At 36.1% G+C, this 13,423-nt stretch overlaps 4 protein-coding genes across 7 annotated transcripts; 3 read left to right on the forward strand and 1 right to left on the reverse strand.

Moving 5' to 3' along the window:
- The first annotated feature begins 151 nt into the window (after window positions 1-151).
- LOC104765798 (polyadenylate-binding protein 8-like) lies at window positions 152-2,023 on the forward strand. Its single transcript, XM_087502352.1, has 5 exons — window positions 152-409; window positions 644-762; window positions 880-1,527; window positions 1,625-1,702; window positions 1,823-2,023. The coding sequence occupies exons 1-5, from the start codon at window positions 184-186 to the stop codon at window positions 1,844-1,846; spliced, it is 1,095 nt and encodes a 364-aa protein (XP_087358478.1). The 5' UTR covers window positions 152-183; the 3' UTR covers window positions 1,847-2,023.
- Window positions 2,024-2,355: 332 nt separating this feature from the next.
- On the forward strand, window positions 2,356-4,523 carry LOC104765800 (UPF0496 protein At3g19330). Its single transcript, XM_010489571.3, has 5 exons — window positions 2,356-2,685; window positions 2,822-3,427; window positions 3,518-3,872; window positions 3,952-4,018; window positions 4,283-4,523. Exons 1-4 carry the CDS (start codon window positions 2,607-2,609, stop codon window positions 3,965-3,967), a joined length of 1,056 nt encoding a protein of 351 aa, XP_010487873.2. The 5' UTR covers window positions 2,356-2,606; the 3' UTR covers window positions 3,968-4,018; window positions 4,283-4,523.
- Window positions 4,465-7,847, reverse strand: LOC104765799 (uncharacterized). Of its 4 annotated transcripts, none has more exons than XR_015591252.1 (14): window positions 7,251-7,759; window positions 6,999-7,093; window positions 6,778-6,891; window positions 6,595-6,699; window positions 6,428-6,499; window positions 6,190-6,302; window positions 5,958-6,092; window positions 5,784-5,852; window positions 5,614-5,701; window positions 5,445-5,516; window positions 5,313-5,357; window positions 5,053-5,170; window positions 4,920-4,979; window positions 4,465-4,832 (listed from the first exon to the last, which is right to left on the reverse strand). XR_015591252.1 is itself a non-coding variant. In XM_010489570.3 (14 exons), the coding sequence occupies exons 1-14, from the start codon at window positions 7,348-7,350 to the stop codon at window positions 4,611-4,613; spliced, it is 1,464 nt and encodes a 487-aa protein (XP_010487872.2). In that variant the 5' UTR covers window positions 7,351-7,847; the 3' UTR covers window positions 4,465-4,610. The 4 variants fall into 4 exon arrangements, 2 of the variants coding, with proteins under 2 accessions (XP_010487872.2, XP_087358476.1); XM_010489570.3 differs by having other exon boundaries at window positions 5,257-5,357; window positions 7,251-7,847; XR_015591253.1 differs by lacking the exon at window positions 6,999-7,093 and having other exon boundaries at window positions 7,251-7,731.
- Window positions 7,848-10,175: 2,328 nt separating this feature from the next.
- LOC104765802 (zinc finger CCCH domain-containing protein 39) lies at window positions 10,176-12,314 on the forward strand. Its single transcript, XM_010489573.3, has 3 exons — window positions 10,176-10,386; window positions 10,650-11,600; window positions 11,778-12,314. Exons 2-3 carry the CDS (start codon window positions 10,652-10,654, stop codon window positions 12,044-12,046), a joined length of 1,218 nt encoding a protein of 405 aa, XP_010487875.1. The 5' UTR covers window positions 10,176-10,386; window positions 10,650-10,651; the 3' UTR covers window positions 12,047-12,314.
- Window positions 12,315-13,423: the final 1,109 nt, after the last annotated feature.

The raw sequence follows: 13,423 nt of genomic DNA on the forward strand, positions 1-13,423 counted from the left end.
TCTCCCGTCAACGATTTTGGCCGCTAAAATTCTTAGTAACTTAACAAAAAGGATAACAAAATTTCTTTAGTGTGTGATTGGCTTTAGTTTATACATATAACTCTAATGCGTTTTCCTTTAAGAGCAACAAAAAGTATATACTATATTATTGGACTTGTTGGACTAAACTAAAGAGAGGAGACAATGGATTGTTCCACTTGGTTTCGGGAGGAACAGAGTATTTACGAAATGGGTGAAGAAGGGAAGACTTCGCTGTACGTTGGCGATCTGGAACCGAGCGTGACAGATTCTGAGTTGTTTGATGCGTTTAGCCATGCGAGTCATCTAAGCTCTGTTCGTGTTTGCAGAGATTTGACCACCGGGAGATCTCTTGGCTATGGCTACGTTACCTTTGACTATCCTCGAGAAGGTATCTTTTTCACCAAGTTTCCCTCATCTTGATGATACTATTTAAATCCGATTAGGGTTGTAGTCAGAGTAGTCATTTCTCGAGTTGAGTTGACAATTGAGATGATTTTGTTACCACAACGTTGACATTTTTCTAAACGAATGCACAATGCAGGTTTTGGATTTCAAAACTGGTCTTACCATTTCTATGTTTTTACTTCTCATTTGTTCTTTTTTTTGGTTGATCGGTGAGAAGCTAAAATAGCAATGGAAATGCTGAACTTTACTGCTCTTAAAGGAAGAAGCATTAGAGTTATGTACTATGTCCATAATCCAAGTCTTCTAAAGCGGGGAGTTGGTAATATATTCATAAAGGTATACACATCACTTCTTCTTTCTAGCTAGTATTGTAGCAAGACTAAGGGCTGTATGGCTTTCTTTTGTCTTTTGGTCTTCAGTTTGATATTTCTTAAGATCCGTAACTTGTCTCAGAATCTTGACAAATCCAGCGATCAAGAAGGACTCTATGATACATTTTCGTGCTTTGGATCCATTCTTAGATTCAAATTAGCGACTGACGCCTCTGGTGAGTCAAGAGGCTTTGGCTTTGTACAGTACAACACGGAAGTATCAGCTCATAAGGCCATTGAACATATGAATGGAATGCTTCTCAACGATACAGAAGTATACGTTGGACCGTTTCTTCAAAGAGATTCTCCAACCAAAAAGGAAATGTTTACTGATATTTATGTCAAGAACCTCTCCAAGTCCTTGACCGATAAAGAGCTGAACACAATTTTTCAAGAGTTTGGACCTACGACGAGTTGCGTGATCATTAGGGATGGTGAGGTTCCTCAAGGAAAATCTAAAGGTTTTGGCTTTGTTAATTTTAAGAATCCTGAGGATGCTGAGAAAGCTGTTGAGGCTCTAAACGGAAAGAAGTTTGATGACAAGGAGTGGTTTGTTACTAAATCTAAGAAGAAGTATCAAAGGGAATCTGAAGTGAAGGGAGGTTTAAAACATGCTGTCAACAAGTCACAGGGTTCGAGTAACTTGTGTGTTACGAAGTTGGATAAAAGAGTAACAGATGAAATCCTCAAAGACTTCTTTTCTTCCTATGGAACTATAACATCATGCAAGGTTTGAGAAACTTTATACATAGAAAACAACATATTAAGTTCGTTTCTCTCCAATTTTAGTGTAGGATTCAAGATTTTACATTTATGAACGTGGACAGGTCATGAGAGACTCTCGTGGAGTAAGTAAAGGATCAGGCATTGTTTCATTTTTGAAGTCAGAGGAAGCTCTTAGAGCGGTACGTATCTAGCTTATACACAAAGACAATGCAGCTCATTACTTATATGTTATACGTACTAACAAAGATACTAACTAATTAAATATCGTTTAAGTCTTTTTATTTATTTGATTTTTTTAGATGGAGGAGATTAATGGACATTAAAATCGGAGAGATTAGAATAAAAAAAGCTTATTTTTGGAGTTTTGTAACCCAAAAAAAAAAAGGGATTATTGTTGAAATTGCTATTTTGTCAATTTGGATTTGTCATTTGCTTAATGGCTTTGTAGATTTGACATATATTTGGCCACTTAAAAAACTATATACATTTTTAACAACAAATACTAAACCGTAACACAAAAAGCAAGAAAAAGGAAACCAAGAAAATCCAAACATAAATGTAAAATTGACTTTTAAAATCTTTAAAAATAGCAAATCTAATATATTTAAAACAAAATAGCAAAATCCACAAACACCATTACAAATGGACTTTTCCCAAATTGCATTAAAAAAAAAATCTCTGTTATTCTTACTTTTTCTTTTTGCAGGTTTTTTACTGTCACAATATACATCATACTGTTAAACACTCACTAAAAATAATGAAGGAAATTTGTTTTTATTAGTCCATATGTTTTTTTCACATAGAAAATAAAGTGGCTTGTGTTTCTCTCGGTGACAAATTTTATCGAAGATTTTTAATTTTTATATTCATGATCATAAAAAATATTTTACAAAACAAAATTAATAAATATATTAACATTGTTACCGTAAAATTAATAAACAAAAATAAATATATTCGGTAGTACTATGACTTAAACTAAAAAGTCTAAAAAGAAGACAATTAAGACATTCAATTGAGTAGGAAAAGTCATCAGCTTTATATAATCCAGAAGCTCTCCATTGATGAATCAAGTTCATCTTCTGGATGCCGCACTGTCTCTCCTTCAACCAAGCCTCGCCGGAGGCCTCTCTCGGCGACGACCCTCTTCCCCATCCTTCCTTAGGTATGCGTCTTTTTCACTCCCCGATATATGCCCACCATGTGTTTGTTGAAATATCTCAGTGAGTGTGAGTTGCCCACCACGTGTTTGTTGAAATGCGTAACTGAGTTTTATCTTTGGCTCTGTTCCGTTAAAACAGAGAGTGGTGTGGCCTCTACTTCCAGAAACGAAGCTTCTATCACGTCGCCCACGTTTAACTTCAGCCGTGAGTTAGCTCACGCTTTTCAAACCCCTTCCTACCACGACATACGTTCACGGGTTCACGTGATTGATCCCACGCAGCATCTTCATCATCATCATCAGCACGTCCAACCGAACATTGAGCTGCTTCTCTCTCAAGTACTCCAACCAAACAAAGAATGTGTTCAAGAATCTCTTAGACACGCCAAGCAAACTACACTCACCAATCTTGTCTCCACTTACTTTGAACACAGCGAAAAAGCTACCCGTCTTTGCTTGAATCTTTACCAAAACGTTCACAGCGCTCGCCACCATCTTTACACACCTCTTTTAGAACTCTTCAGCATCTTTCCTTGTGATTCACACGCCACCATTGACGAGTCCCTCTGTAATTTGGCCTTCGACGTTTTTCTTAAGCTCGACACGTTTGAGAACCCTTTCTCATCTCCTGAATCTTACAGCTTTCAAGAGACCCAGTTATGCTTCTCCCAGCTGAAGCATAAGCTGGACAGACGTCTCCGCAAGTCGAGGTCACGGGTCCGCCTCCTCCACCGTGCCACAGCTGGTTCTGCCTTATCTCTTGTTGCTGCTGTTGTTGCTGCTTCTGTGGCTGTTATCGCATCTCATGTAATTCCCACCCTTGTTGTTGTTTCAGGTCCCTTGTGCAGTCCCTACCTCCCTCACAGTTTCAAGAAGAAGGAGTTAACTAACATCTCTCAGCTCAATGCTGCAGCCAAGGGTACTTTTGTGCTCAACAAAGATCTTGACACCATTGACCGTCTTGTCTCCCGTTTGCACACGGGGATTGAATACGACAAGCTTTTCATTCGGCTTGGATTGGAGAGGGGGAGGGACTTGCATTCGATCCAGGAGATTGCGAAACAGCTTCGAAAGAGCCACCTTAACCTAACTCATCAACTCAAGGATCTTGAGGATCATATTTGCCTTTGGTTCACTAACGTTAACAAAGCTAGATCGTTGCTCCTTAAAGAGATCCATCTTCCCCGAACGTAAGCTCCTCAACCTTTTTGTATCAGATTTTCTAATGCTTGCTAGTTTGGTCCTTACCTAACTTTTTACTCTGGCCAGCCATGGTAATCTGTAGAGAGAAGAAATTACAGCCATCTCAAGTCAAAGATCAATCAAGATCACAAAGGTCAGTGGTTTTTGCATTAAATCATATATCTAGATAATATGGCTTCGTTTCTTGTTAATTGTTATCATGTCCTTTGTTTGCTTGTCGACTGAAGTCCATGTACATATATGGCTTTGTTTCGATCTGACGTTGTTAATGCTTATTGTCTTATTGGACGATCGGCCTTGTGTGTTTGAGAGGCAATACAGTATATCCATATGCTTTTGGTTATTTGGGATGATATTTGACTTCATTTGTCTATCCTTTTGCTTTTGGCTGTTACAGTATCCTGAGCTAATGAGAGAGGACAACAGGACCGAGGTGATATACATACATTGTTGAGCTATCTGAGGTGGGAACAATAGACTTTTTATGGTCCTTAAAATTGTTCATAGACTTGCCTGCCTTTAGCACTAGCAGTAGTAGTTCGATGTTGTATTGGTTCATATCACCATATCGAACAATTCTTTTGGTAAATAATTTTGTTGCACTTGGAATTAGTATCAATCAGACAATACCTGTTGCACTTGCATTTAGTAACAACCAGACAGTACCTTAAAATCGCATTGAAGTGAAAAGAAGAAAACAAATGTCGAAATAAGAGAAGGTGAAATCAAGAAGGGGTGACGCCCTGTTTGGCCTTCAGAACAAGCTCCTCCGTGGTAGTCCCTATAATCTCGTTGCTTCGCTTCAACCCCATGCAGTAGTACCTTCCAATGGTGTCCCGGGCAACGATGCCCAATTTCTCTAGCTTCTGGACTGCATCTTCAACATCAAAGTTACACGTCGCACCAAACTCTTCTTTTATCAGTTCCTCGCACCTCAGATCCAGATCCTATTTCCCAAACATTCCAATCAACTTAAGTCAGCACTCATTGATGATATAACAGACAATAAAATGAGTAAACTTAGGTGTATGTACCTCCAAGGTGGCTTTACCCTGCTCCATTAGTATGTAGAAGCAAATCATCACCTCTTTTACCTGCGCATTGCAATCCAAATGAGCTTTTTGTTTCTAGTGTATGTATACGCTAAAAATTCATGCAGTAACTTACTTCTTGCTGAATCACATCATCACACAAATGTAATAACGTTCCCCTCCCGCTGTCGAGTTGTTTATCATACATTGACTGTGTTATCAAGTTCTGGTACGTCGCCATGTTCTGCTGGAACCTGAAGGAATACAACATAAGATAAGCAACTATGTGCTTAATAAGCAAGAAAGAAGGCTTGGAAAGGAAAAAAACAAAGCACTTAACGTGAAGTATGTTTTCGCACAATAACCAAGCACTGTGGAGAGAATGGCAATAATTACCCATGGATCTGATTTAGGCATTTCAACAGAAGTAAGCACGGCTACCTGTAGACAAAATCATATGATAACCAAGAAAGACATGTAAAACATGAACTGCAACAAAGAAAAAAAGAATCTGCCTAGAAGACTAACCAGACCAACTACTGCAGATATCATAAATTTGACCCAATCCATTGGAGTCAGTCCAGGGTTTCTTTTCTCAGGCTGCACAAGACATAAATGTTATTTCAGTTAGTTTGCAATTTGTTTAGCTACAAAATCCACTATGCAATGGGAAAAAAGGACAAGAACAGAAGCTTACAAGAACAATCTCCATGTCGGCCATAGGAATGTTTTTGAAATGCTTGACGTAAATTCCTCTTTCTAAATTTGTTGTAGAGCTAGCTCGTCTGCAACATCAGACACCACATGCTTGAACTCCAAGTTCACAAAGTTCCAAATAAGCAGAAACAAGACATACATAAACCTTACCTGTAAACAACAATGATTCTATCGAATGTAGGCTCCTGTATAGTGAGCTTGCTCAAGAAACTCTTAACGCTGAATTCATCAATAGAAAAGCCATTATCACATATATATACATACAGAATGGTCGAAGTTGGGTTGAAAGCAAATCACAACTTGTGAGGGATACTGAGTAATAACCTCAATTTTGAATTCTCAAGGCGAATACGCTCAACATATAAGTCTTCGTTATCTGTGTCAGGGTTTGTCTCATCATCTTTTTTGGGATCTTTCTTGTTAAGACTGCTTGACCTGTTGCCGCGTAATTTCTCTAACCTGTGATCTCAAGGTGTTAAGACCCCAAAATGTAATCAAATGCCTAACTGTTTTTTACAAACTATAAGAAAGAGCAAACTGGGAAACGTGTGCTAACCTGGTGATTCTCATGAGATAGGACCAAAAACGTGAAATGATAACATCCAATTTCTCCATGAAAAAGTAATCTGTGGTTTTATCCAGTCCAATACCACGTCTGAAGATGACATACTATTAAAAAAAAAAGGGTAAATACAATCAGCCTTGTCAACACATCTAGCTTCACAAACCATCAAGAAACTCTTTAGGAAACTATATATAATCTTGAAAGGCATATATACAAACTCAAAATGTACCTTATCAGAAAAGTCCGGAATATTTTCATGGGGATGATCCTCAAAATACTTCTTGAGCAGCTTCTTGTCAAGCTTCATCCAGCAAAAGAAAGAAAACTGTTTTAAGAAAAAGAACCAAAAAAAACGCAGAAGCATTAGATACGAAGATGGTGTTTGGTATAATAAACCTTAGACTCATCAACTTTGATGGGAAGATTGAGAAGATACTGGCCAGAGTGTGCAACTTCCATCTCTTCATTACTTGTTATTTTAAAGTTGCTCTTCTCCATAACCTTTATAAAAAGAGCATACATAAAAACATAAGAAGGAGGAAATAAAATAACCATAATGAATCAATCAAAGAGACAAACCTGAAACAAGTAAGCAAGGAAATTTTGTTCAAGGACATCAAGTTCCTTAGAGGTTAAGTTCTGCTGTTGGATTTTCTGAGCACCGTGTACAGGATCAAAGAGAGAGTAGAGTTGCTGGAGACAGATGCCAAAACAAACATGATAAAATGAGGAAAAAAGAAAGAGCAAAAGCAAGACAAGTGTTTGTAAGAGAGGATGAGGAATAAGGTTCAAAAAAAGACCATGAGATCTTCAAACTGAAGAAGATACCAAGCCCGAACAGTGTACTCAATTCTCTTACAGAGCTTTAGGAACTCTTGTCTGTCATTACTATGTTCTGTATTAAAAAAAAAAAAAAAAAAAACACACACACACACACACAAGCCAAATTTTTATCCGACCACAATTTGCAACCAAACAAACAAACAACGGAAAATAAAAAATTTGGGTCGTGGATACAAAATACGAGTACAGGGGAGGAAGAAGAAACTGACCAATGAGATTAGCCAAGGTCATGATGAGTTTAGGTTTGAGGATAGGGATGACCGATTCGGGTTCAAGACGAATCATTTCCTTGTTGTGTTGTTCCGCCATTACAAAAAGGTTCGATTTTGGGAAATCAGAAGCAAAGAAGAAGGAAGGAGGAAGCGTAACGGACCCTGAGGAGGAACAAAACCGAAGCTTTCCAGCGAATTAATGTCGTTGAACTCCCACCCAACGGATCTGCCTTTCTATTTTTCCTTTCCTAACTAATAATACTTTTTAATTCTCTTAAGTCTAATCTTCTCGGTCGATCCTCCAATCATCATTGTAGTTTCCAAAAATGTATAATCAAACATTTGGGTCGATTAATATAACTTAATTATACAAATTGATAGACACACAAAAAAAAATTAACAGATAAAGCATACAGAAATAATTTCCTTGCCGACACATTTCAATCAAGAGAATAATATTAATTTCAGACCAAATTACAAAGGTAATGTATAATGTTTACAAGACTAAATAAAGAAGAAGGTAGGTCCTCACTTTATCCCAAATCTCCACCATATCTCAAACCCTAATTAACCCAAACATTCCTTCTGTGATCTGTTCTGTCTCATTGTCTATATGGGTTATATAAATTAAGCCCATGAAGCTGTTGCTATGGGCTTTTCACATCCAAAAATAAATGGATTATATATGGGATTCACTAACGCGCGTGTTCAAGGTCTCCTTTCGATTTCATACCTTAAAGAGATTTGGAGAGATACAGAGAACGTTGACTAGGAGTAGATGAACGACACGTGTCAAATCTCCTTTTGAAAGAGCTTACATTTGTTAACTTTTTATTGAAATAACCCCTACTCTCATTTGATTCCCTTTGTGTAAAAGACTAAAATCCATGTGTAATAAAATTGTAACAATGTGTACATTGTGGACTACTTATAAAGTGTACTACATTTAGATTGTTGTATAATTTAAAATTGTCAAAAAAAATTACAGTGTTTTAAATAAAAACCAACCTAAAACTCATGCATCACGCTAATTTTCCTAGGAATATTCTATGAGTTAGATAATTGTATTATTTATAGATATCTATATAACAAATGTTTATAAATACATTTAGTAAAATTGCATTACTTAGGCTATGTGCTATATACGACAACTGTCTTTCAACAAATATAAAACCAAATTTTTATACTATTTATATTGAATATATCAGGAATATAATATATATATTTATATTATTTCTGTCTTATCTATATTATAGCGCCTAGTTCACACGCACGATGTTAAGTCTATATATCATTTATCTTATCAATATTATAGCACGTGGTTCACACGTACGATCTTAAGTATACGTAGAATCTCCTTAATTATCAAAATCTTATCTTAATAGATTTTTTCCTTGCTATATATATAGCAACGAAATCTTGTTCAGGAACCCTACATTTTGTTTCCTCTCACAAATATACAGCCGCCCTCATCGCTTAAGCCATGCGTCGTGGATCCTCTTCTCAAGTTGTACCAGTAATCCTTGGTCGTGATTTACCTCCTTTTCGTCCGATTCCTAAAACTCCCGAAGAAGAACGACAAGTAAAACTGATTGTATTTTTTTTAGATTATGGTTACTTTTGGGATATAAGTTGTGTTATTTTTCTATGACTTACGTTTCTCTTTTTTTTTTCTTTTTTCTTTTTTTTAGATCATGAGTGAAGTTTTGTTCCTTTTGGTGGTAGAACTTGAACGAGTGTTGGCACCAAAAATCACAGGAATGCTTCTTGAATTGGACGAAGACAGTATTCTTGATTTGATAGCATCACCCGAAGCCCTCAAAGAAGCTGTCAAAGAGGCAACTAAGGTTTTAGCTGACTGGATTCCGCAACAGCTAAAACTGGAAAAGAAGGAAGCTGCTTGCAAGTTCTTGGCTTCCATCCTCCCTGAACCTAAACTCTGAAATGTGTTTATGGTTGTTGTTTATCAATATGAAAATTAAATCCTGGCTTCAAGTTTGAGTTTTGAATCTTTGTTTTCGTTTGAATAAAAATATAATTATTGTTATTGACAATGACAATAGTGTTATGAATAAAAAATGTTTTGTTTTTTCCAAATAAATCGTATGGTGCATGGTTAGAGCCTCAAGTGATAGGAACAACCGAACAAGTAATAACAAGGCTCAAGTCATCTTGATGACTCCTTTAATTCGATTTGGTTATGAATTTCATCTCCGATCATTTTTCAGTCATCCATAGTCATAATAACAATGGAATAAAGTTTGAATCCACGATTTAATTGTCACACTTATAATTATGAATAAAAATATAATATACGATGGTATATGTGGTAACAAGATTGTAGTGTGGTGCTGAAACGACAACTAAATTGGATTTATGTTGGCAACGAGATTAGCGAGAACCTATCAGTTTTGTCGATTTCGGGTTTCATATGTTCAAAAGTTTTAGTCCAAAGTCATATTATAGATCAATTTTATCGATTTGTCTTGCTTCAAATCTTTCAATACATGAACCAAACCATGGACTCATATGATCATATGTACTTAACTTTGTAAAGACTAAAGAGTAGAAAGGCATACAGAACTGGTTTTCTTTTTCTTAAGAAAAACAAGTTTTTTCTTTTCTATAAGCACCAAAAAAAGGAAAAGAAGTTGACAAATAACTAATTTTCATGGAAAAGATATATTGCCATTATTATTTTCTGATATATTTCAATATGATAAACACATTAAATAGTAATTTGACTTCTTCTTTTTTTTTAGTAAAATGAAATAAATCAGTAATTACAAATTCAAAGATATGATTTTAATAAAATTTGGCAACCTTAGCTAAGTTTTTAAAGTTATAAGATATAATTAAATAATTTATACATAGATATATGTACTATTTAATTAATTTTTTTGAAGGAAATATTTCAAAATTATCAAAAGCATAGAGATTATGTAATAATACTCCATTAATTAGTGAAATTGAATTGTGTTGTGTTGTAATTATTCACACACACACTAATCAGTTTCTTAACGCAACAAAGAGAGAGAAAGAATGAAGAAGAGATAAAAAGGTATTTATAACCGATGTTCAAAAACCCTAAATCGCGTTCTCAAATCTGCCGCCGCCGCCATCATTGATCCAGGTATTGCTCTCTCCCTGACTCTTCACGTGATTCGTTCTACTCTCTCCTCTTCGCTGATCCGTTCGATTTCTATACACAAATCGTGTTTTAGTACATCATAGTTTCAAGCATTCTGATTCTCTCTAGCCAAGTTTTTATTTTTTTTGGTTCATCAATCACTTTTCTTGCGATTGAATCCAAAAAGTTTAAGAATTTAGTCTAGTTTGGTTATGTAGATAAGGTTTGTAATCACAAAATTCGATCTTTTTTTTGGTTTTTGACAGTTATGGATTCAAGTTACTCTGATTCTCGCCCCATGTTTGTGCAATCACCTTATGGTGGTTGGAATCAAAACCTGATGATGGATTCAGCGGTTAATCCAATGATCAGTGAACAAGGGGACTTGCATTCTCTATCTGAACCACAGTCACAATCACAGTCTCAATCTTCACAGCAGTTACAACAGCCTTCATTGAAAAGGCCAAGACTTGTTGATGATAACGTCTTTAATCTTCAGGCTTCGTCTTTTCCTCCTCCTACTCCTACGAGTAGCAATCCTTGGATGGTTCCATCGTTGAACCCTCCTCCTCTTGTGAACAAAGGGACTGCTAATATATTCTACAAGACTAGAATGTGTGCCAAATTCAGGGCAGGGACTTGTAGGAATGGAGAACTCTGCAATTTTGCTCATGGGATTGAGGATTTGAGGCAGCCTCCTTCGAATTGGCAGGAGATTGTTGGACCTCCTGCTCAAGATAGGGACAGAGAGAGGGAGAGGGAGAGGGAGAGGGAGAGGGAGAGGGAAAGGGAGAGGGAAAGGGAAAGACCGGTTTTGGCGCCTGTTGGGAATAATAGCTGGGATGATGATCAAAAGATAATCTTGAGGATGAAGCTTTGCAGGAAGTTTTGTTTTGGGGAAGAGTGTCCTTATGGGGACAGGTGCAATTTCATTCATGAGGAACTGTCAAAGTTTCGTGAGGATTCAGGGAAATTGAGAGAGACCTCGGTTATAAGTGTTGGAACAACTGCCGCTGATCAACCATCTGTTGATAATGGTACTGCTTCTAATCATATGGAAGTAGTGAATAGACAAGGAAGCATCCCGGTACCCGCACCTATGAACAATGGTGGTGTTGTCAAGACTGTGTACTGGAAGACGAGGTTATGCATGAAGTTTGAGATCACAGGTCAATGCCCTTTCGGCGATAAGTGTCACTTTGCTCATGGCCAAGCAGGTATGTTAGCGGAACATGTATCTTTGTTTACATGACCTTATGTTATGGTATCCTTGTATAGTTTTGCAAGTCCTGTGTATTGGATACTACTATATCTGAATTATATATCTTCTAAACTAATTGTGGATTGTCTGTGAACTTCTGTTTCTAATTTGTCTATTGATTATGAAATTGCAGAGTTGCATAACTCTGTTGGAAGGGTAGAAGGTGAAGCTGTGAATGCAGTAGCATCCGTGAGTAAACAAACAGTGGTACCTGCGAATGAATCTTTTGCAATGAAACCAACTGCACAAGTAATAGCAGATTCTTCTGGTCTAAACGAAGAAGGGCGGCGAAAGAAGTGTTTACTTAAGTGGAGCGACTCCAAGAAGATTAACAGAATCTATGGAGACTGGATCGATGATCTACCGGTGGGTCAAAAGTCGACGAAACCAGTAGAGAGCTGAGTTTTTATAGGCTGATTCCATTTGTCTTTTGAATGATCAAAAGTGATAAGCCTTTGGTCTAAAATTTTGAAGAGTAGTAGAGCACTCTCTTTTATTTGATTTCGTTTTAGCAATTCTTTGATTCGCTATTAGCTTAGAATTTCCCTTTTGTTGCAATCTTTTATTACATACACAAAAAGTGGCTTGGTTCACTAATAGCATCATATTCATCTTAATTTGTTTTCTTCCTTCGGCTTCGTATTTGGTTAATATATGGATAGTTTTCGTATTTCGGTGGCCCTCTAATGTTCTAACAAATCGGATGCCTAACTAATAGAATGAGTTCACGAGCGTCAAGCTAGTTAAACAGATGTAAAAAGTGATTTACTAAACCACTTAAACCGATTAATGAAATGACTCAGACTCGGACGGTAGGCATTTGTTGTTTGGATGCTCTAATTTAAATGGTTTAGTGGTGCTGATGATTTATACATTTTCTCTTACATAATCCTTTCATAATATATGCACAGTTGTTGAGAAAATACGAAAGCTTATGGTTAGGTTCATCGTATTCGCATGCAAACAAAATCATGGAATTATATCATCATTTTTTTTAGTATTTCATTCTAAACTACGAATAATGCAGGATGATCCATTTAACAAAGGGACCATACACACGGATTCTTTAATGCCAAGCGATCTTTTTGGTTTGTTTCTCTGCGATACAAATACTCCCTCCGTTTTAAAATATAGGATGTTTTAACGAAAGCACGTAGATTAAAAAGTTTTTACTTTTAACAAATTCAACCAATCAAAAACAATACTGCATAATATAAAATATTAAACTAATATAAAATTTGCATAGAAACTTGAAAACATTTTATATTAAGAAACAAAAAACTTCTCTAAAATATTTTATATTTTGAAACGGAGGAAGTATAATAAACATTTAATATTAACGGCTTAAAGTGATTAATCATATTGGCTATATACTTTTAATTTTATAATATCGTCCATATAATGTAGTTTGTAATCCTAGCTTTATTCTATTCTTTTTATAGAAATCCCACAAAATAATACGGGCCCTCAAATTAATATTTTTCGTAACGTCTCTTTTACTATTCCCCACTTCTCCAATTTCTATTAGCTTTTTCTTTCTTTTTTCTCCTATTGTTTTGTACTCTTTTTTCAACATGACATGATGGGTAATTAAAGAGCTGTTGTAGGTATCAGTAGTAAAAAACTAAAAACTGTCGGTGGAGACTGGAGAGCACTTAAGAATCCTATGGCCCTCCCCCTTATAATTAAATAAAAATTAAGAAAAGTGAAAGATAGTAATAATACTTGTCTTGTTAGTGACTTTGTTGATTATCTAACTATATGAAAGTAGGTAGAACC

This window comes from Camelina sativa, chromosome 19, assembly GCF_030686135.1.
Source record: "Camelina sativa cultivar CO46 ecotype springtype chromosome 19, ASM3068613v1".
Taxonomy (NCBI): domain Eukaryota; kingdom Viridiplantae; phylum Streptophyta; class Magnoliopsida; order Brassicales; family Brassicaceae; genus Camelina; species Camelina sativa.